At 41.4% G+C, this 21,000-nt stretch overlaps 1 protein-coding gene across 3 annotated transcripts in view; it reads left to right on the top strand.

The window, feature by feature from the left end:
* The window catches only part of appa (amyloid beta (A4) precursor protein a), a 134,819-nt gene that overhangs the window by 77,804 nt on the left and 36,015 nt on the right, over positions 1-21,000 (top strand). For 2 of the 3 annotated variants that reach the window (XM_034175191.1, XM_034175185.1), the window contains exons 5-7: positions 71-258; positions 1,835-2,166; positions 5,215-5,382. In XM_034175191.1, coding sequence (XP_034031082.1) covers positions 71-258; positions 1,835-2,166; positions 5,215-5,382 — 688 coding nt within the window. The remainder of the gene's footprint in view (positions 1-70; positions 259-1,834; positions 2,167-5,214; positions 5,383-21,000) is intronic. The other variant, XM_034175196.1, reaches the window with a different exon arrangement.

The raw sequence follows: 21,000 nt of genomic DNA, 5'->3' as shown, positions 1-21,000 counted from the left end.
GCATGTTGTGAATTTACTAAATACTCCCTCTGTTGGCGAAGTAAACTGCACGTGTCTGTGTGTCTGTAAGTCCTGTGGAGACCGCACCATGAATCTCCATGACTACGGGATGCTGTTGCCATGCGGCATCGACCGCTTCCGCGGCGTGGAGTTTGTGTGCTGTCCTGCAGAGGAGGAGCGCGACGACAGCCCTGAGCAAGATGCTGATGATTCTGATGTGTGGTGGGGCGGAGCTGAGGCAGACTACTCTGAGAACAGGTACACGTGCAGATAAATGAGAGAGATGCAGCAGAAAAGTCAGTTTAGTTCATACAAAACACTTTTGAACTCTACAGTCACAACAAACATAACAGAACTTGTGAACTGTAAATTTTCCTGACAAATGGAGGAGAAATTAGGATTCTGGGCAGATCCAATATGGAGTAGCTAGAGCAAGGACAATTTTATTGTTTCATTCAGAAACTAAAGAATTGCACTTCAAGACCTTTGCAGCTGAGTGTGAGATCTTATAGGTATAACTGAAGAGGCAGAATAATTTCAGAGAGCCAGTTGACTTGGAGAAGCACCTTTGGTGTGTTTGAGATTAAATAGGATGAAGCTTGATGATGTATCAAGATGATGTGGAAAATTAGGGAATAACCCTGTTGTGTCTGATGATTTGTGGATATTCATGCTGGTTATATGGTCGCTAATTGAGCTTTACAAAATTTAAGCGTAAAACGGCTATTTGCGACCATATAACAGCATGAACATCCGCAAATCATCAGACACAAGTGGGTTATTCCCATTCTAATTCAATTCCATCATTTGCACGGTTTATTTTTCTGTAGGTAATTCGGTCGGCGAGCCTTACTGTTGAGCCAAGGCTGCGTCGCTCCAACAGTGGAGTTTATTTTTCTGTAGGTTATTCGGTCGGCGAGGCTTACCGTCGAGCCAAGGCAGCGTCGCTCCAACAGCAGGGTTTATTTTTCTGTAGGTTATTTGGTCAACGAGACTTACCGTCGAGCCAAGGCAGCGTCACTGCAACAGCGGGATTTATTTTTCTGTAGGTTATTCGGTCGGCGAGCCTTACCGTCGAGCCTTACCATTGAGCCAAGGCAGCGTCGCTCCAACAGCGGGGTTTATTTTTCTGTAGGTTATTCGGTCAGCGAGGCTTACCATCAAGCCGAGTCAGCGTCGCTCCAACAGTGGTCAGGGCGTGGAGTAATCCATCAAATGTGAAGCGCTAATTCTGTATCAGAATCCGCATCAGTACTTTCGTATGGTAGCTTAAATTCACCCATTTCGGCGGCGGTGGCAGTAGGGGACTTTCTCTTGAATTATGCGTCTCGTCGCATAAATCGAGAGTTCCACATCGGCAGACAGGAATGACATCTCGTCAGAACACAAGTCAGCACTGCCAGGCATAAGAATTTCTAGGATTTTTTTTATTTTTTTTATTTTGTGTTTTTTAGGACTTTCTGGATGAAGTATTCCTGTTTTCAAGCATCATTATTTAAATTCTGTTTGTAGCATGGCCTTCACTACACGTGGCCTTCGATCAGATATCAGTGTGTGAAATAGTCCGCGGATTCTTATTTATTTTGCCTCTGGTATTTAACAGTTTGATCCTTCAGTGCCCAGATGAGCATCAGGAACACCATGCTCACTTTCAGTGTAGCCAAATTGCAATTAAAATGTTATTCAATGTCCTCCTTCAATTCTTTCATGTTTTTATTTTTACCTTCATGTCTTTTTTCATCTCTTACATGCCTCTGTACGTCAATCGCCTTCATCTTTGAACCCCCGCAAATGTACCCCCCTTTTCCTCCCTCTGTCCTTCCCTCGCTCCCAGTATGGTGCGAGAGCCGGAGCCAGTGGAGCAGCAAGAGGAAGCCAGGCCATCTGTGGTGGAGGAGGACAAGGAGGAGGAGGAGGAGGTGGCCGAGGATGATGACGAGGAGGAGGAGGAGGAAGAGGAGGAGGAGGAGGATGACATGTTGGGGAACGACGAAGACGGTGACGGGGAGGATGATGAAGATGCGGTGGGGGAAGAGGAAGAGGGAGACTACGACATCATCGACACGCTTCACGACAGCGACGACAGCGATGAGCCCACCGCCAACATTGCCATGACAACAACCACTACCACCACCACTACGGAGTCTGTGGAAGAGGTTGTCAGAGGTGAGGAACATGACTGGTGGGGGGGCAACTCCACTCTTCCAGTGTGCGTGTCTGTGTGTGTGTGATTGGATCTGCAGCAAAATGGAGTGCATCTCACTGCAGCTGTCTCTAATTGAGCGCATGTGGATTCTTTTCAGGATGAGATTTCTGTGAGAAAACTGTTATACTGTCTTTTCCTCCAGCAGCTGACATATGTTCACACACGCATACACACATATGTGCTCAATTAAAGGTCATTCACTATCACTTCCAACAGAGTTGGCAGTTGGTATTTAGTAATCAAGGTAGTTTTTGTGCAACCAATTGTTATTTTTAGTTATCAGCAGTAAGAGTTTTGTCTGGAATAAATGGAAAAACTGGTCAGCTGCTTCAAAGAAAGCTGACAACTGTAGAAACTCAAACTTGACAAACAAAAATCAGAGCCATAAGACTGCTGGGATAGGCTCCCTGGTGCCCCGTAATTGTTGTAACCCGGTATAGAAAATGGATGGCTGGGCTGCACCCGGAAAGTATTCACAGCACTTCACTCCTTCCACATTTTATGTTACAGCCTTATTCCAAAATGGAGTAAGTTAATTTTTTCTCTCAAAATTCTCTTCACGACACCCCATAATGACAACATAAAAAGTTCTGTTTTTTTCTTAATTTTTATTTATTTTATTTTTAATAAATTTCTAAAAATGTAAAAAAAAAGTTTTTAACATTGTCATTATGGGGTATTATGTGTGGATTTTTGAGGAAAATGAATAATGATAATGACTTTCAACTATTTTGGAATAAGGCTGTAACATAACAAAATGTGGAAAAAGTGAAGCATTGTGAATACTTTCCAGATGCACTATATGTACACACAGTTATTGTCCACAAATGTCACATTCTCCTATTGTGCATTTTAGAATTTCCTTTTTTGTAACAGTGCTGCAATTCTCTTTGCATCTTACTTTACATAATTTGTGAATAAACTCATTATTACTGCAATTTGCAAATAATGTTTTCTGCGGTTTTGTTACACCTCACTCAAAATACTTGAACTTGATGTTTTTTGTCCTGTGGAGTAAGCTGCGACAGCCACTCCTCGTACTCTACGTGTTTTGGACGAATAGGTATTTAACACCCCCCATGCTGACAGCGGAGGTGGGAGCTCATGCTTAAGGCGCCTTGACACTTGCACTCATTTAACCCCCGCACTGCCGTGCAGTTCGTCATGCCAATGCCAAACGCAGTATCCCAGTGGATGATGTGCTTTGTGCCTCTGGATGCTGGATTATAAAAAATTATTATTTTGCTCTGAGTTTGACTAATGAAACCACCTGTAATCGCTTCCGGAATCACAGAGGAATTTTCTACAACTGCAGCTCTCTCTCTCCTCGCGCCTCATAACGTGGAGAATGCATTTGGAACTGTCTAAAAGGTAATTATTTATAATGTTTATATTGTAATGGCTTGGTAAAACATTTGCATTTTCATTGCTTCTAATGAGTATCTGTAAAATTCTGTTTATGATAGATTTAACATCTCGTCATAATCTTTCAGATGAGGTGCACTGGGATGCGGTGCACTGACACAATGACTCATACTGACACACAAGTGTTTGCGCAATGTTCATGTGAAGTTCACATAATTAATGCGTGCCAGAGATCTTGAACATTTCAAAAAAATTTTTGCGCACTTGCACGAAGCCATGCACAGTTTACAACAGTTTGCAATGAGTTGATAATGAGTTTACTCACTGGCATGGCAGATTGCGTACCAGTGTGCGGATCAAATTTGTGCAAGTGTCAAGGCACCTTTAGTCACGTGAGATTGACACACTCGTGAGCATGCGCATTGAGAATATAACAATGATCTGTTACACTTAATGTATGACAGTAAAATTCCAGATATAAAGACTTCTTTTTAGATAATACATCTTAAAAATCTTGTTCAGTGAAAGAATTTTTAACATCTTTAATTAAGATGTTAACAAAAATTCTTTCATGAGTCATGAGATGAAACAGCCTTTTTTGCCCCCCCCCCCATATATTTTTACACTGCTGTGTAGTTTGTAAAAGCTGGAACACTACTCAGTAAAGCTACTAAATAAAGCTCACAATGAGTTTTGTAATCGGTCTGCAACTCACAATTGATGGAATCGATGGAATGGAAATAATCAATATATTAGTTGTTTGGGCTACAGAAAGTCAGAAAATGGTGAAAAATGAGTGTTGATTCATTTATAGTCAATTAATTATTGCATTTGTACAATGCAACAAGTGAAAATTCATGAAATCCTGTTTTGAAATTAGCAGAGAACATTCACTTTGACCTTTATTTTATTGGTATTAGGAAGTGTTACATATTTTTCAAATAAAGGGAAAGTTTAAAAATTTTGTCGCGAGTGAACACAAATTCATGTCCGATATGACTCAAAACAAGATCTTTCCAAGAATCGTACACTGCAGAAGATTTTTAAGATGTATTCTTGTGATTGGGATATTCAGTGATGTCCTAAGAATCTGAACGGTCTGCTGACTGACGTTCACATTTGTGTTTCACTTCACAGTTCCATGAGCGTTACTGCTTGATTGTATGGGCACTTGGTTAATACAGCTATTGGACTTTTGTCATATTATTATTGGTAGTATGTCCAGAGCAGATGTTCACCCTACTGCGTAAGGTTTCTTCCTACAATACAATTTTAAAAAAAAAACACCTGAGGGAATTTTTCCTGGCCAGTGTTGCTGGCTCTGGGGTGGGTGAGGTTAGACCTTACCGTTGTGAAGCGCCTTGGGGTGACTTGTCTACACAAGTCTTTATAGCTTCCTGATTTTACTTGTTCAGTGATTGTCTTTATATTAAGATAGTTCAACTAGAAATTAGACAAATACTTCATAAGATTTAGCATTTTTGCACTGTGATGTAACGTCAGATACTTTATTTGTTTAGTACGTCTTTGATTTTTAGTGTGCAACATGTACAAGTGACCACACTTCAGTGATCTAAAGCGACTGGTGGCAGTGTGCTACTTTGTGTATGATGACCGGTGTGTGTTTGGGTCTGTCCTCCAAGATGTGTGCTGGGCCAATGCTGAGACTGGTCCGTGCAGGGCCATGCTGCCCCGCTGGTACTTTGACCGAGAGGAGGGCCGCTGCGGTCAGTTTATCTACGGCGGCTGCGGAGGCAACAGGAATAACTTTGAATCTGAAGAATACTGCCTGTCTGTCTGCAGCAGCGTCAGTAAGTCCTGCCAACAGTGGCTAACATCATCCAGCACTCTGCTGGTCTTTTTTTTCTTCCTCTGACTTGTCCCTAACCTTCACTTACATCCACCTTTAGTGCGACGTGTCCACGTTCTGTTGAGGTACTAACAGCTGCTCCAGCATTTCTTTCTTCTTGTGGTTCACTCGTCCACTTGTTTCCTGCCTGTCACTCCTGGCTAACCTCTGCTTTGCCCTCACGTCTCTTTGTGTGACCATCAAGCAGATACGTTTGTTTAAACACAGACTTTTTTCCCCGTTTTCGTAAAATCTGTTATGGATTCTTGAAGGGTCCAGCTTGTTTGTTGGTGCACTTTCTGTTTCTTTTACTCTCACAGCATGAATCAGTAAAGAGGTGAAATGCTTTATGATTCAGTTGGCTTCTTTTTTTTCTTAAGCTTTGTTCGTGCTGCAGGGTTCTAACACTTTATAACAGAATGAACCAGAGAAGAGGTTTTATTGGTTTTAATGCCAATCTGGTTACTTTCAAATGCTACCATGTTCAAGGCAGGTTTGGAAATTATCTATATTTTTTACTGCAGGGCTTTCTTGAATAATCAGTGATGCTCACATCAGTTATGCCTGAAGAATAGAAAAGGGAGAAAATCATGGAACAGTGCAGTGACTCTTCTTACATACGACCATATTCACAGTGTTGTTTCCCCTCACTGCATTTATGATAGCTATCAAATTTATATTACAATAAGTTTATGGCCATAAGCATATTACATCAGCATGGAACTGAGGAGGAGCACCACAGGGATGACTGTCCACCCTGGAGGTGGAGGTAAAATGAACAGTTGTGCACATACAGAGCCTATAAAAACTACTCAGCATTTTGGACTTTTGCATTTCTTATTTTTTGTGAGGGCACATATACATTTTCATGAATGAAAAAATTAAGGCTCTTTTGTACTTTTGGAAATGATGCTGTTTAACATCAAAGTGATAACCAATATTTGACATGACGTGAATTAAAATGGAAAACTCCAAATAATAGGTTGCATATACAGTTGTATGTAAAGGTTTGGGCGGTTTTCCATGAGTTTCCTTTAGGGCCCCTTCACACATAGTGCGAAGTTTGGTCGACGTGCACATGAAGCAGGAATTTCATGCAAAACGTGTGGAATAGTACCTGCCTCTACTGCCTTGTACACCTGTTGCTACAACTATTTGTGCACACCAGCAGCTGAAAGACAGAGTGTGCGCTGTGTGAACCCATTGCACCCTCTCGTGGCAGGTGTCGGCCAAATTCCAGGTGACACGCACAAACACCTAATACCGCTCACATGGCACTTAGAAAATGTGTGGCCAGTACTCTTAGCACGACAGCAGACTGCAGGCAATCACTGTCATACTGCTGTGAAATTTGTCTAGGTTCCCCACGAGTGTGACTTTGCAAACACACACACTGACACGTGGGTGTGTGCGCTCCACTCACGGGAGGTGTGGCTTCCGACAGAAGCAGCTGTGAGAATCTGTGGGTCTGGACTTTCCAACTACACAACACCTACTGTGTTTGGACAGTTATGGACTAATAACTGTCCGCTGTGAGGTGTATTCCACATAAGCAGTGTGATGTGGCCCCACAGGTACCAGCTGGTTTTATTATTTATTTATTCCACATAAGCGGTGCAATGTGGTCCCACAGGTACCGGCTGTCCGGTAGCCACTCTGAAAGGTGCAGTTTTATCACACAGCACAATGCCACAGATGTCGCAAGATTTGAGGGAGCGTGCAATTGGCATGCTGACAGCAGGAATGTCAACCAGAGCTGTTGCTCGTGTATTGAATGTTCATTTCTCTACCATATGCCATCTCCAAAGGCGTTTCAGAGAATTTGGCAGTACATCCAACCAGCCTCACAACCGCAGACCATGTGTAACCACACCAGCCCAGGACCTCCACATCCAGCATGTTCACCTCTAAGATCATCTGAGACCAGCCACTCGGACAGCTGCTGAAACAATCGGTTTGCATAACCAAAGAATTTCTGCACAAACTGTCAGAAACCGTCTCAGGGAAGCTCATCTGCATGCTCGTCGTCCTCATCGGGGTCTCGACCTGACTCCAGTTTGTCGTCGTAACCGACTTGAGTGGGCAAATGCTCACATTTGCTGGCGTTTGGCACATTGGAGAGGTGTTCTCTTCACGGATGAATCCCGGTTCACACTGTTCAGGGCAGATGGCAGACAGCATGTGTGGCGTCGTGTGGGTGAGCGATTTTCTGATGTCAATGTTGTGGCTCGAGTGGCCCATGGTGGCGGTGGAGTTATGGTATGGGCAGGTGTCTGTTATGGACGAAGAACACAGGTGCATTTTATTGATGGCATTTTGAATGCACAGAGATACCGTGACGAGATCCTGAGGCCCATTGTTGTGCCATACATCCAAGAATATCACCTCATGTTGCAGCAGGATAATGCACAGCCCCATGCTGCAAGGATCTGTACACAATTCTTGGAAGCTGAAAATGTCCCAGTTCTTGCATGGCCAGCATACTCACCGGACATGTCACCCATTGAGCATGTTTGGGATGCTCTGGACCGGCATATACGACAGCATGTACCAGTTCCTGCCAGTATGCAGCAACTTCGCACAGCCATTGAAGAGGAGTGGACCAACATTCCACAGGCCACAATTGACAACCTGATCAACTCTATGTGAAGGAGATGTGTTGCACTGCATGAGGCAAATGGTGGTCACACCAGATACTGACTGGTATCCCCCCCAATAAAACAAAACTGCACCTTTCAGAGTGGCCTTTTATTGTGGACAGTCTAAGGCACACCTGTGCACTAATCATGGTGTCTAATCAGCATCTTGATATGGCACACCTGTGAGGTGGGATGGATTGTCTCAGCAAAGGAGAAGTGCTCACTATCACTGATTTAGACTGGTTTGTGAACAATATTTGAGGGAAATGGTGATATTGTGTATGTGGAAAAAGTTTTAGATCTTTGAGTTCATCTCATACAAAATGGGAGCAAAACCAAAAGTGCTGCGTTTATATTTTTGTTGAGTGTATATATATATATATACAGTGAGGAAAATAAGTATTTGTACACCCTGCGATTTTGCAAGTTCTCCCACTTAGAAATCATGGAGGGGTCTGAAATTTTCATCTTAGGTGCATATCCATTGTGAGAGACATAATCTAAAAAAAAAAAAAATCCGGAAATCATAATGTATGATTTTTTTTTAAATAATTTGTTTGTATGTTACTGCTGCAAATAAATATTTGGTCCCGTACCAACCAGCAAGAATTCTGGCTCACACAGACCTGTTAATTTTTCTTTAAGAAGCCCTCTTATTCTGCACTCTTTACCTGTATTAATTGCACCTGTTTGAACTTGTTACCTGTATAAAAGACACCTGTTCACACACTCAATCAATCAGTCACACTCCAACCTGTCCACCATAGCCAAGACTAAAGAGCTGTCTAAGGACACCAGAGACAAAACTGTAGACCTGCACAAGGCTGGGATGGACTACAGGACAACAGGCAAGCAGCTTGGTAGAAGACAACAGCTGTTATGATTATTTATTAGAAAGTGGAAGAAACACAAGTTGACTGTCAGTCTCCCTCGGTCTGGGATTCCATGCAAGATCTCACTTTGTGGGCTAAGGATGATTCTGAGAAAGCTCAGAACTACACAGGAGGACCTGGTCAATGGCCTGAAGAGAGGTGGAACCACAGTCACAAAGATTACATTAGTAACACATGATGCTGTCATGGTTTAAAAGCCTGCAGGGCAGCAAGGTTCCCCTGCTCAAACCAGCACATGTCCAGGCCCATTTGAAGTTCACCAGTGACCATCTGGATGATCCAGAGGAGGCATGGGAGAAGGTCATGTGGTCACATGAGACCAAAATATAGCTTTTTGGAATCAACTCCACTTACCATGTTTAGAGGATGAGAACAGCCCCAAGAAAACCATCCCAACCGTGAAGCATGGGGGTGGAAACATCATACTCTGGGGGTGCTCTTCTGCAAAGGGGACAGGGCTACTGCACCGTATTGAAGGGAGGATGGATGGGGTCATGTATTGCGAGATTTTGGCAAACAACCTCCTTCCCTCAGTAAGAGCATTAAAGATGGTTCATGGATGGGTCTTCCAGCATGACAATGACCCCAAACACACAGCCAGGGCAACTAAGGAGGGGCTCCGTAAGAAGGATTTCAAGGTCCTGGAGTGGCCTGGCCAGTCTCCAGACCTGAACTCAAAAGAAATCTTCAGAGGGAGCTGAAACTCCAAACCTGAAAGATTTGGAAAAGATCTGTATGGAGGAGTGGACCAAAATCGCTCCTGCAGTGTGTGCAAACCTGGTGAAAAACTACAGGAAACGTTTGGCCTCTTAGTGAAGCAGATAAGTATGATTTCTGGCCAGAATTGTTCACTTGGTGATGCAAGCATCAAATTTGGCATGAATGTTCTTCATAAAATCAGTGTTTGAGAAAAAAGTGCTGGCCACTTGAAAATCCAATATGGCGGCCAGGTAGGGGTCAATGAAGAATTACACAGGGGTCAAAATCTAAAAATGCTCCAATCATATTGAAAAGTATAACACATTATTTGTCTGATCATAAATATTCCAAAAAGGTATAGTTTGGACTATCTATGTCTGACTGTTATGGAGTTATGGGGTAAAAACATCAAGAATGGTGACAAAGGTCAGTTTCAGTTTGTATAGGGGTCAAAAGATAAAGTTGCATCAATTTTTGTTAAATGTGATGCAGATTATTGGTTAATAGGGTTTTAAAAACGAATAGTTTGCACCATGTGTCATGCTCAGTTGTCACATTACAGGGTAACATCTGTCACATGCCATAGAATCCAATGGACGTCGGCATTGTTTGACATTTACTTTGCAAACCAAGCATTCAACACAATCAAAACTATTTCATTTATTAATCCTATTAGTTCAACCAATAATTTGCACCACGTTTTACCAAGATTGGGGCAACTTTAACTTTTGACTCCTGTACAAACTGAAATTGACCTTTGTCACCATTCTTGCTGTTTTTATCCTATAACTCCAGAACATTCAGTCATAGATCATCCAAACTATACCTTTTTGCAATCTTTGTGACCAGACACATAATGTGGTATAGCTTTCAATATGATTGGAGCATTTTTAGATTTTGACCCCTGTGCAATTCTTCATTGACCCTTACCTGGCCGCCATATTGGATTTTCAAGTGGCCAGCACTTTCTCCTCAAACACTGATTTATGAAGAACATTCATGTCAAATCTGATGCTTGCATCACCAAGTGAAGGATTGTTTCAGTGATCTGCTGCACTATCTGTAATTGCAAACAAAGGCTACTGTACCAAATATTAACATTGATTTTCACAGATATTCAAATACTTGTTTGCAGCAGTAACATACAAATAAATTGTTAAAAAAAATCATACATCGTGATTTCCGGATTTTTTTTTTTTTATTATTATTTTTTTATGCCTCTCACAGTGGATATGCACCTAAGATAAATATTTCAGACCCCTCCATGATTTCTAAGTGGGAGAACTTGCAAAATTGCAGGGTGTTCAAATACTTATTTTCCTCAGTGTATATATGTTTATTTGAAATGGGACACTGCATATTAATGAACATTGTTACATTTAAAGATGCCGGATTAAAGCAGGATGCTAATTTCCATCCATAGTCCCAGTAACATAGAAACAGACCAAGACCACACAACAACCAAAATAAATTAATCATGACAAAAAAACAATTAAAACAGAATATATATACAAATATCTACAATTCATAGTAACAATAATTGATAGTTAATAAGCAGCCAACAGGTGGAGGAACCAAAAGAGTTTCATTATGGGTGTTGAGTTGCAAAAGTACTGTATTAAAGTGCTAAGTGCAAAAGTGCTTCAGTGCCTGGTTGTAATTGCACATTACAGTACTAAGTTGTTTTGCACGATGCCCAATACACTCATTTCCACATGCACAAGTGTAAATATTGCACAGGGTGTCATACACAAATTTATTGTGTAAAGACTACTAAACTGTTTAATAAAATAAAAAAACACAAGGGCATTGTGTACATATAACTGAAAAAGAAACTCGAGTGGTGCCTCCACAGTTGAATTATTTTTTAGGCTACAGATGGTTGCATGTCTAATTTGCCAGTAACCAGGTTTTCAATTGTCCTTTGAAAGTACTGAAAGTGGTGCTCTCCCTGATTGTGACTGGGAGGTTGTTCCAAGCTTGCCCATCTTTAATGGATAACACGTTCTGACCAAAGATGGTCCTTCTCTCACAGTCGCCTCTTGTCAGATCTTGTACCATACCCTGTGAATCTTTTTATGTGTATGAATTCTTTAACAAGTCTAGAAACTTGTGCTTTTCCAGAACCTTACAGTGATGATAAGAGTTAGATTGTCTATCATATATTTTAACTGGTCTATTATACAACTGCTCTATGGATTTTAATACCGAGGTGCCTGCAAATGCCCAGTAAGTGAAACAGTAGTCAATGTGTGAGAAAACCATGCAAAAGAGATATGTTTTGGCTGCATTAATTATTAGAGAGGGACGCATATGTTTAAAATTTAGTAAATTAAAATTTACTGCTTTTTTGACTTTTTTTTTTTTTTTTTTTGCTGTTTTTTGAAGGACAAGTTTGAATGCAAGATAATTCCAAGATATTTAAATGGAGATACCAGCTACAACTCCTCCCTGTCAAAGAACACATTGGATCTTCTAATGTCAGTGGGACATTTGCATATTAAGCATAAAGTTGGTCCCCAGTCGATTATGGTGACCTTGGGCTTCAGTCACAGCGAGATATTCAAGATATTGTCATTGCCACCATTGTTAATGCAGTATCTCAAGAAGCAGTTGATCAGGTTCATTTATATTTAGCATAAGGATGTACTTGGGTGATCCCCCAACACCAGTCGATTATGGTGACCTTGGGGTCAATTTCAAGGTCAAAGCAAGATTTTCATTATATTGTCATTGCCACCCTTGTTTAATCTGATATCTCAAGAACGAGTTGACCAATTTCATTCATATTTCGCATAAGCGTGTACTTGGGTGATCCCCCAACACTTTGTATTACTGATTTGTGGGGACCGGGGGGATATGTCATCTCCTGATGACTCTTGTTTAAAAAGAGACTGTATCTAGTGTGCTCAGAATAAAAAGTAAAGTCTTCATAAAACCTCTGTTGATCATTAGTGTTTCGCTGCAAGAACAGTACCTCTTCAGGAGAAAAAATATCCTTGTGTTCCTTGGGTTTCCTGTCTTACTTTTATGATTGTGAGATCTGGATGCTAACCTTTGATCTAAGGTGACGAACAGATATCTTTAGTATGGTGTCATGTCAACTCATATATCACCTACCAACTCACACTAGACCAACTCATAGCAGTTTTGTTAAGTTGTGACAGTTTTCAAATTGGCAAGTGGACTCAGTGGATTACAGTCGCAAGCTTTTTTTGGTTTGATTGATGTTGATTTGTGCCAATAATTTATTTTATAGTCAGTTAGTATAATAGCAGGCTAACGCTTGTTTACTGTGGCATTATCCTGCATGGTAAATGGAGTTTTGTTTACACTTGCTGATTGAGTAACAAGCTGTAAGTTGTACAAATCACAAACTCTTTCAACACAGCACGACATATTCCATGTCTGCAGAAACAAGAACTGCCCAAGGTGGGACTCAGACATGTACAGCAGTTTATTCACTTTTATTTACATTTACCAGAGCTGTCAGCTAACTCTTAGAGGGATTTGTGTGCTCCATTCATCCTGGGAGATGTGTTGTTTGGAGCATTACCTCCTAATAGGGCTTTCTTTGGCAAACTGGTCAAAAGTGAGGAGACAGACACAGGGAAATTAAAAAAGACCCTTCCTGGCTGACACATCTGTAGAGCAAGTCACCTCGCCTGTATTAGGGAAACCAGTGCTTCCTCCTGGAGCCAGGCTTGGGTTGGAGCTCGCAGGTGGACACCTGTTGGCCAGACCTTCCGCCATGGGGTTTGGTCGGGCCTCACCACCCACAAGGAGAGAATAAATGGTCTAATGCACTAGTTGGTGGACAGAGGTATAAATCCACATGGACTGACACTCTGTTATGTCAAAACACCCAGATAAGACCAAAACGTCCAGTGGTCTGCCCTGTAGAACTTTTTATAGTGACTCATTTCCTTTGAAGTCATGGTCATATTTGATTGTGTCTCAAAGTGAATATTTATTTATTTGTTTATTTATTTATTTATTCAGCAGTTTTTCAGTCTGTTAGGATTCTTGCTCATCCTCAATTGGTGGGTGGTGATGTAGATCTGCTTTCAGGGCACTGGCTACAAGGAATAGTTTGCAGTGAACCTAGTTGATTTAGAAAGCAAACATCATCATGGACTAAACAGCTATATAATGTACTTGCATGGGGTAATCTGACATGACACACAGTAAACCACATCTTGTCACTGCAGTGATTAAAATGTTTTTGGGTTTTTTCCTGAGTGATAAGATAAACCTTTTAATAATCTGAGATAAAACTAGAGAATCTGAGGAGCAGGGTTATTTATGTCACAGAGGTGTTAAACAAGGTGTGACATAAATTCTGCTTAAATCTGGAGCGTATCTGTAAAAACAGAATTATGGTACAGTGGAGATGTTGAATATTAAACCCATTAAAATGTAAAATATAGATTAAAAGTGATTTGGCACAATATGACTCCTTTAATAATTACCTTATTGGATCAAAGACCATTTAATTTTTAAATCTGCTCAATGAACATTAAAATCAAGCATTTTAAACTGTTTTAAACCTGTGGCTGTTAATAAACGATTGTTAAAGTCTATTTGCCATTTTGTGTGAACCTCAAAAAATCCACAAATCCCCCATATTTGAAATGTAACAATGACTTTATTTTGGTATGAAAACTAACATGTATTTCACCTATGTGTGTTGTAGAGTAGCAGGAAACAACAAGATGAGGCTGTTTTATTCCTCACGATAGAGAACAACATAAAGCTACTCCGTGTACTATGGATGTGCTGATAGCATTATTTTTCCTTGGTTGTATGTTTATTGTTATATATTTATTTATTTATGATCTGGTACTGATGTGCGAAAAAGTGTCCAAAGGCACTGACATCCAAACCAGTTATTGCTTCCATAAACACTCTTTATTTACAGACCAAGATAGTGATGCCAAAACAAAACTGTTCAAAGTGCAATTAATCAAGATTAAAAGTCAACTACTGCGTGGAAGAAATAATTACCCCTTGCGCAGGAATAATGAATGATTTCTAAATAGACAAATGGGAAATGGATAACATCAAGGATTACAAATTATGCTTCAGAACAATTTATTTACAGTTAAAACATTTACCACAGATTAGTTTCTACAGTACATACGGTGCATCCACAAAGTGTTCACAGGGTTTCACTGTCTCCACATTTTATGTTCCAGCATTATCCCAAAATGGACAAAATTGATTTTTTTCCCCTTAAAATTCTACACACAATACCCTATAATGACAATGTGAACAAAGTTTTTTAATATTTTTGCCAGTTTAACAAACGCAAAGAATTCATCCATACATAAGTATACACAGTCATTGGCATGAAGCACATAATTAACCTCAGGCACTTCCTGTTTCCACTGATTATCCTTGAGATGTTTCTACAGCTTCATTGGAGTCCACCTGGAGTAAATTCAGTTGATAGGACATGATTTGGAAAGGCACACACCTGTCTACATATAAGGTCCCACAGTTGACAATGCATGTCAGAACACAAACCAAGCATGAAGTCAAAGGAATTGGCTGTAGACCCCTGAGACAGGATTATCTCAAGGCAAATCTGGGGAAGGGTACAGAAACATTTCTGCTGTTTTGAAGGTCTCAGTGAGCACAGTGGCCTCCATCAATTATAAATGGAAGACGTTCAGATCCACCAGGACTCTTCCTAAAGCTGGCCGCCCATCTAAACTGAGAAATCTGGGGAGAAGGGCCTTAGTCGGGGAGGTGACCAAGAACCCAATGGTCACTCTGTCAGAGATCCAGCATTCCTCTGTGAAGAGAGGAGAACCTTCCAGAAGGAAAATCATCTCTGCAGCAATCCACCAAACAGGCCTGTATGGTAGAGTGGCCAGACGTAAGCCACTCCTTCGTAAAAGGCACATGGCAACCCACTTGGAGTTTTCCAAAAGGCACCTGAAGGACTCTCAGACCATGAGAAACAAAATTCTCTGGTCTGATGAGTCAAAGATTGAACTCTTTGCCGTGAATGTCAGGTGTCATGTTTAGAGGAAACCAGACACCATCCCTGCAGTGAAGCATGGTGGTGGCAGCATCATGCTGTGGGGATGTTTTTCAGACTGGTGCAAAGGTTCATCTTTCAACAGGACAATGACCATAAGCACACAGCCAAGATATCAAAGGAGTGGCTGCAGGACAACTCTGTGAATGTCCTTGAGCAGCCCAGTCAGAGCCCAGACCTGATTCCAATTGAACATCTCTGAAGAGATCTGAAAATGGCCGTGCACCTACACTCCCCAGCCATCCTGATGGGGCTTGAGAGGTGCTGCAAAGAGGAATGGGCCAAACTGCCTAAAAATAGGTGCGCCAAGCTTTTGGTATCATATTCAAGAAGACTTGAGGCTCTAATTCCTGTCAAAGCTGCATCAACAAAGTATTGGGTAAAGGCTGTGAATAATTGTGTACATGTGATTTTCTTTTTTTCTTTGTAATCTTTTTCTTTATCTTTCGGCTGCTCCCGTTAGGGGTCATCACATCAGATCAGTTGTTTCCATCTCACCCTGTCCTCTGTATCTTTCTCTGTCCTCCCTCAGCACATCCATAAACCTCCTCTTTGGCCTCCCTCTTCTCCTCCTGCCTGGTGGCTCCATCCTCAGCATCCTTCTCCCTACATACACTGGGCCCCTTCTCTGCACATGTCCAAACCTTCTCGATCTCGGTCTCGCCTCTCTCACTTTGTCTCCAAACCGTCCCACCTGAGCTATCCCTCTGATATGTTCATTCCTAATTCTGTCTATTCTCATCACTCCCAAACACAATCTCAACATCTTCAGCTCTGCCACCTCCAGCTCTGCCTCCTGTCTTTCTGTTAGTCCCACTGTCTCTAAGCCATTCAACATAGCTGGTCTCACTATTGTCTTGTAGACTTTCCCTTCACTTATGCTATTCTTCAGTCACAAATCATTCCTGCCACCTTTCTCCACCCACTCCACCCTGCCTACACTGTCTTCTTCACCTCTCTACCACACTCTCCATTACTTTGGACAGTTGATCCCAAGTATTTAAACTCATCTATTTTCACCACCTCTACTCCTTGTAACTGCACTATTCCACCAGGCTCCCTCTCATTCATACACATGTACTCAGTCTTGCTTCTGCTGACTTTCATTCCCCTGTTCGCCAGAGCATATCTCCACCTCTCCAAGCTATACTCAACTTGCTCTCTACTCTCACTACAGATCACAATATCATCTGCAAACATCGTAGTCCATGGAGACTCCTCCGTTCTCTCATCTGTTAACCTGTCCATCACCATTGTGAACAAGAAAAGACTCAGATCTGATCCTTGGCATAAGCCCACCTCCACCTTGAATGAGTCTGTCATTCCGACTGTGCATCTCACCACTGTTCTCACACTATTCTCACACTATTCTTGTACATGTCCTGCACTACCCTAACATACTTCTCTGTCACTCCAGAATTCCTCATACAGTACCACAACTCTTCTCTTGGCAACCTGTCATAAGCTTTTTCTGAGTCCACAAACACACAGTGTAACTCTTTCTGGTCTTCGCTATACTTCAACAGTATTCTCAGAGCAAACATTGCATCTGTAGTGCTCTTTCTTGGCATGAACCCCTATTTCTGCCCACAGATCACCTGTTTTCTAAGCCTAGCTTCTGCTACTCTTTCCCATAACTTCATGCTGTGGCTGATCAACTTTATGCCTCTGTAGTTACTACAGCTCTGCATATCACCCTTGTTCTTAAAAATAGGAACCAGCACACTTCGTCTCCACTCCTCAGGCATCCTCTCACTTTCCAAGATTTTATTAAACATTCTGGTTAGAAACTCCACTGCCATCTCTCCTAGACATTTCCATGCCTCCACTGGAATGTCATCTGGACCAACTACCTTTCCGCTCTTTGTCCTTTCCATAGCTGCTCTCACTTCTTCCTTACTAATCTCTTGTACTTCCTGACTTACTCTCACTCATCCAGCCTTTTCTCTCTTTCATTTTCTTCATTTGTCAGCTCCTCAAAATATTTTCTCCATCTTCTCAACACACACTCCTCACTTGTCAGCACATTACCATGTGTATCTTTTACCACCCTAACTTGCTGCACATTGTTTCCAGCTCTGTCCCTTTGTCTGGCCAATCGGTACAAGTCCTTTTTTCCTTCCTTACTATTCAGCTTCTTGTACAGCTTGCAATATGCCTTTTCATTAGCTTTTGCCAGTTCTCTTTTCTCCTTATGCCGCATCTCAATGTACTGCTGTCTACTTTCTTCATCTCTCTGACTATCCCAAAACCTTTTCACCAGCCTCTATCTCCTTATGCTTTCTGGACCGCTTCGTTCCACCACTAAGTCTCCTTGTCTTCCTTCCACTGTCCAGATGTTACACCCAGTACCATCTTAGGTGTCTCCCTCACCACATCTGTAGTACTTTTCCAGTTGTCCAAAATTGCTTCCCCTCCATCCAGTGCTTCTCTCACCTGCTCATTAAATTTCACACAACAGTCTTCCTCCTTCAGCTTCCACCATCTGATCTTTTGTTGAGCTGTCACTTCTTTTTCTTTACCTGTAAAGTCATCCTACAAAGCACCATCCTATGCTGTCTCACTGCACTCTCTCCTGCCACCACCTTCTAGTCTTCGATTTCTTTTAGCTTGCATCTCCTATAAAGAATGTAGTCCACCTGCGTGCAACTTCCTCCACTCTTATATGTCACCCTGTGCTCCTTCTGTTTCCTAAAGTAGATATTCACAACAGCCATTTCCATCCTTTTTGCAAAATCAACTATCATCTGTCCTTCCACATTCTTGTCCTTGATACCATATCTACCCATTACTTCATCACCTTTGTTCCCTTCACCAACATGCCCATTGAAGTCTGCTCCTATCACCACTCTTTCATGCTTGGGCACACTCTCCACCACCTCATCTTACTCACTCTAAAAATCTCCCTTCTCCTTCATTTCACAACCTACCTGCACTGATGATATTCATCATCACCCCTTCAATTTCCCACTTCACACTAATCACCCTGTCAGACACTCACTTAACCTCCAAGACACTCTTAACATACTCTTCCCTTAAAATGACCCCAACACCATTTCTCTTCCTATCCTCACCATGATACAACAACTTGAACCCACTGCCAATGCTCCTGCTCTTACTTCCTTTCCACTTGGTCTCTTGCACACACATTTATGTCTACCTTTCTTCTCTCCATCATGTCAACCAGCTCTTTCTCTTTACCAGTCATACTACCAACATTCAAAGACCCTACTCTCATTTCCATCCTTCTAGTTTTCCTCTTCTCCTGCTGTCTGTGGACATGTTCTCCTCCTCTTCTTCTTCTTTTCCCAGCAGTAGCCCAATTTCCCCTGACACCCTTTTGGGCAACAGCACCAGTGGCGGACGTTGTTAATCTGGGCCTCGACCAATCTGGTATGGAAATTCGATTCTTAGTCTGCATGGTTGAGTTGGCGTGTTTTACTCTGGATGCCTTCCTGACGCAACCTCATTTATCCAGGCTTGGGACCGGTGTCACAGACCGAATGGTCCCCACTAAAAATCGATCCGCCCTGCTTTCACTGCGCATGCGTCATTACCCGCGGTTCATGGATTATCACCTAATTTCTGCTTAAAACTGCACTCCAGTCATCATCTATCTCAGCAACAGATCTCTGAAGCTTTTGTGCAACATTCATTTCCACATAAATTCAGCATTATTTCATCATAAAAGACAGAGGAAACGATCAGAGCGCTGCGGCTACATGAGCTACTAGCTGATGCATTCACTGCGTGGCAGTCATTTCAAAGAGTCACCAAGAATTGCCTTGTTTCGGCTTAAAACGGCCTTGTTTCTCCTTAAAATTGACTTTAGGCTTTACCTTGTCATCTGATGGTTAATAATCCCATTAATCCATTTGTTTGCTTTGGGTGAAGAGACTCTGTCTTAGACGAGCGGATGAGCTCAGAAATGACGCATGCGCAGGAGAGGCAGGGTGGATAAATTTTTAGGGGAACTGTTCAGTCTGCGACACCGGCACACTGGCTGCACACCCCGTGTGGCTGAGTTTAATTTTTTTATTTTTAATAAATTTGCAAAAATTTCCCCCCCAAAAAATCATGTTGTCATTATGGGGTGTTGTGAGTAGAATTTTAAGCAAAAAATGTATTTGCTCCATTTTGGAATAAGGCTGTAACATAAAATGTGGAAAACTGTGAATACTTTCTAGATGCACTTTAATATCAGTTATTACAGAAAACACGACATTTGCATAAGAGAATTAAATTGATTAAATTGATCTCAAGGGGCAAAAAAATTTTTTTTTTTAATGAAGTGGCTTTGGTCACACTGAACAAGGTCTCTATTATTTTTCTGTTTTGGCCAGTCAAGCACTCTGTTTACAGAAAACCCATTTCACGGGCCATGTAACCTTCAGGCATGCTCACGCCCACACAGATTAATAAGCGCCTTTGGTTATTCACTTGTGAGACAAAATCGACTCTCTGCTGATTCAATCTTTTATATTCACATCAGTTCAACCACAGTGTTCGATTTGCTTTCTGCTTTTGAGACTGCAGGGTAAATTCCAGTGCCTGAATCTCTGCAGGGGAAAATGAAATGAAAATGGGATTTTGTGTGTCTGTCTTCAAAATGCTGTGGGTCACTGGTTGTTTCCTTTTGGAGGGCGTTGTCATCTAACACCACAACCACTGTCTTATTTTCTTTCCTCCTTGATCTCGCACAAACCCATCAGGATGTGATTTTTATGATTATGTGCACTGAGACTGGAGGATCTCTGAGGAGTTTTCAGGTGCTTTTACCCATGATGCTTAACTCTGTGAGCTTGAACAAGACTGTGTATATGTGTAATTCCTGGGATTTTTGACTCGATACATTGTGTTGGTTTCAATCAATGTTATATGAACTCATTGTACAACGGTATAATTTAGAGTATTAAAATGATAAGCAATTGTTGTTTTAGAATTGTATCACAGAAGGTGAACTAAAAACAGTCCTGTTAGAATTATTAGGACCCGTGTATGTCAAACGCAGAATTTAAAATATGTTCTGAAATAAATGTAAATGAACATATTTTGTATCAGAATAGTTACTAAAATGTCCACTGTTATTGACTAACAACAATCAAAAAAGCTTTTATATGGTAAATTTCCAGGAAATCAACACTTTCACAGCCTGTATTTTTGAGAAAAGTCACACATGAACATTTCCAACTCACTAACTAGGTCTTGGAACGCATTTCTATCAATTATTAAGATATCCTAACAGTATGGTACTGTGAGGTACATTGCATGAGAGTTAGCATTTCCCAAAATTTGAGTTA

This window comes from Thalassophryne amazonica, chromosome 1, assembly GCF_902500255.1.
Source record: "Thalassophryne amazonica chromosome 1, fThaAma1.1, whole genome shotgun sequence".
Classification (NCBI taxonomy): domain Eukaryota; kingdom Metazoa; phylum Chordata; class Actinopteri; order Batrachoidiformes; family Batrachoididae; genus Thalassophryne; species Thalassophryne amazonica.
The sequence above is the reverse complement of the archived record's forward strand: the minus strand, read 5'-3'. Positions and strand labels throughout refer to the sequence as shown.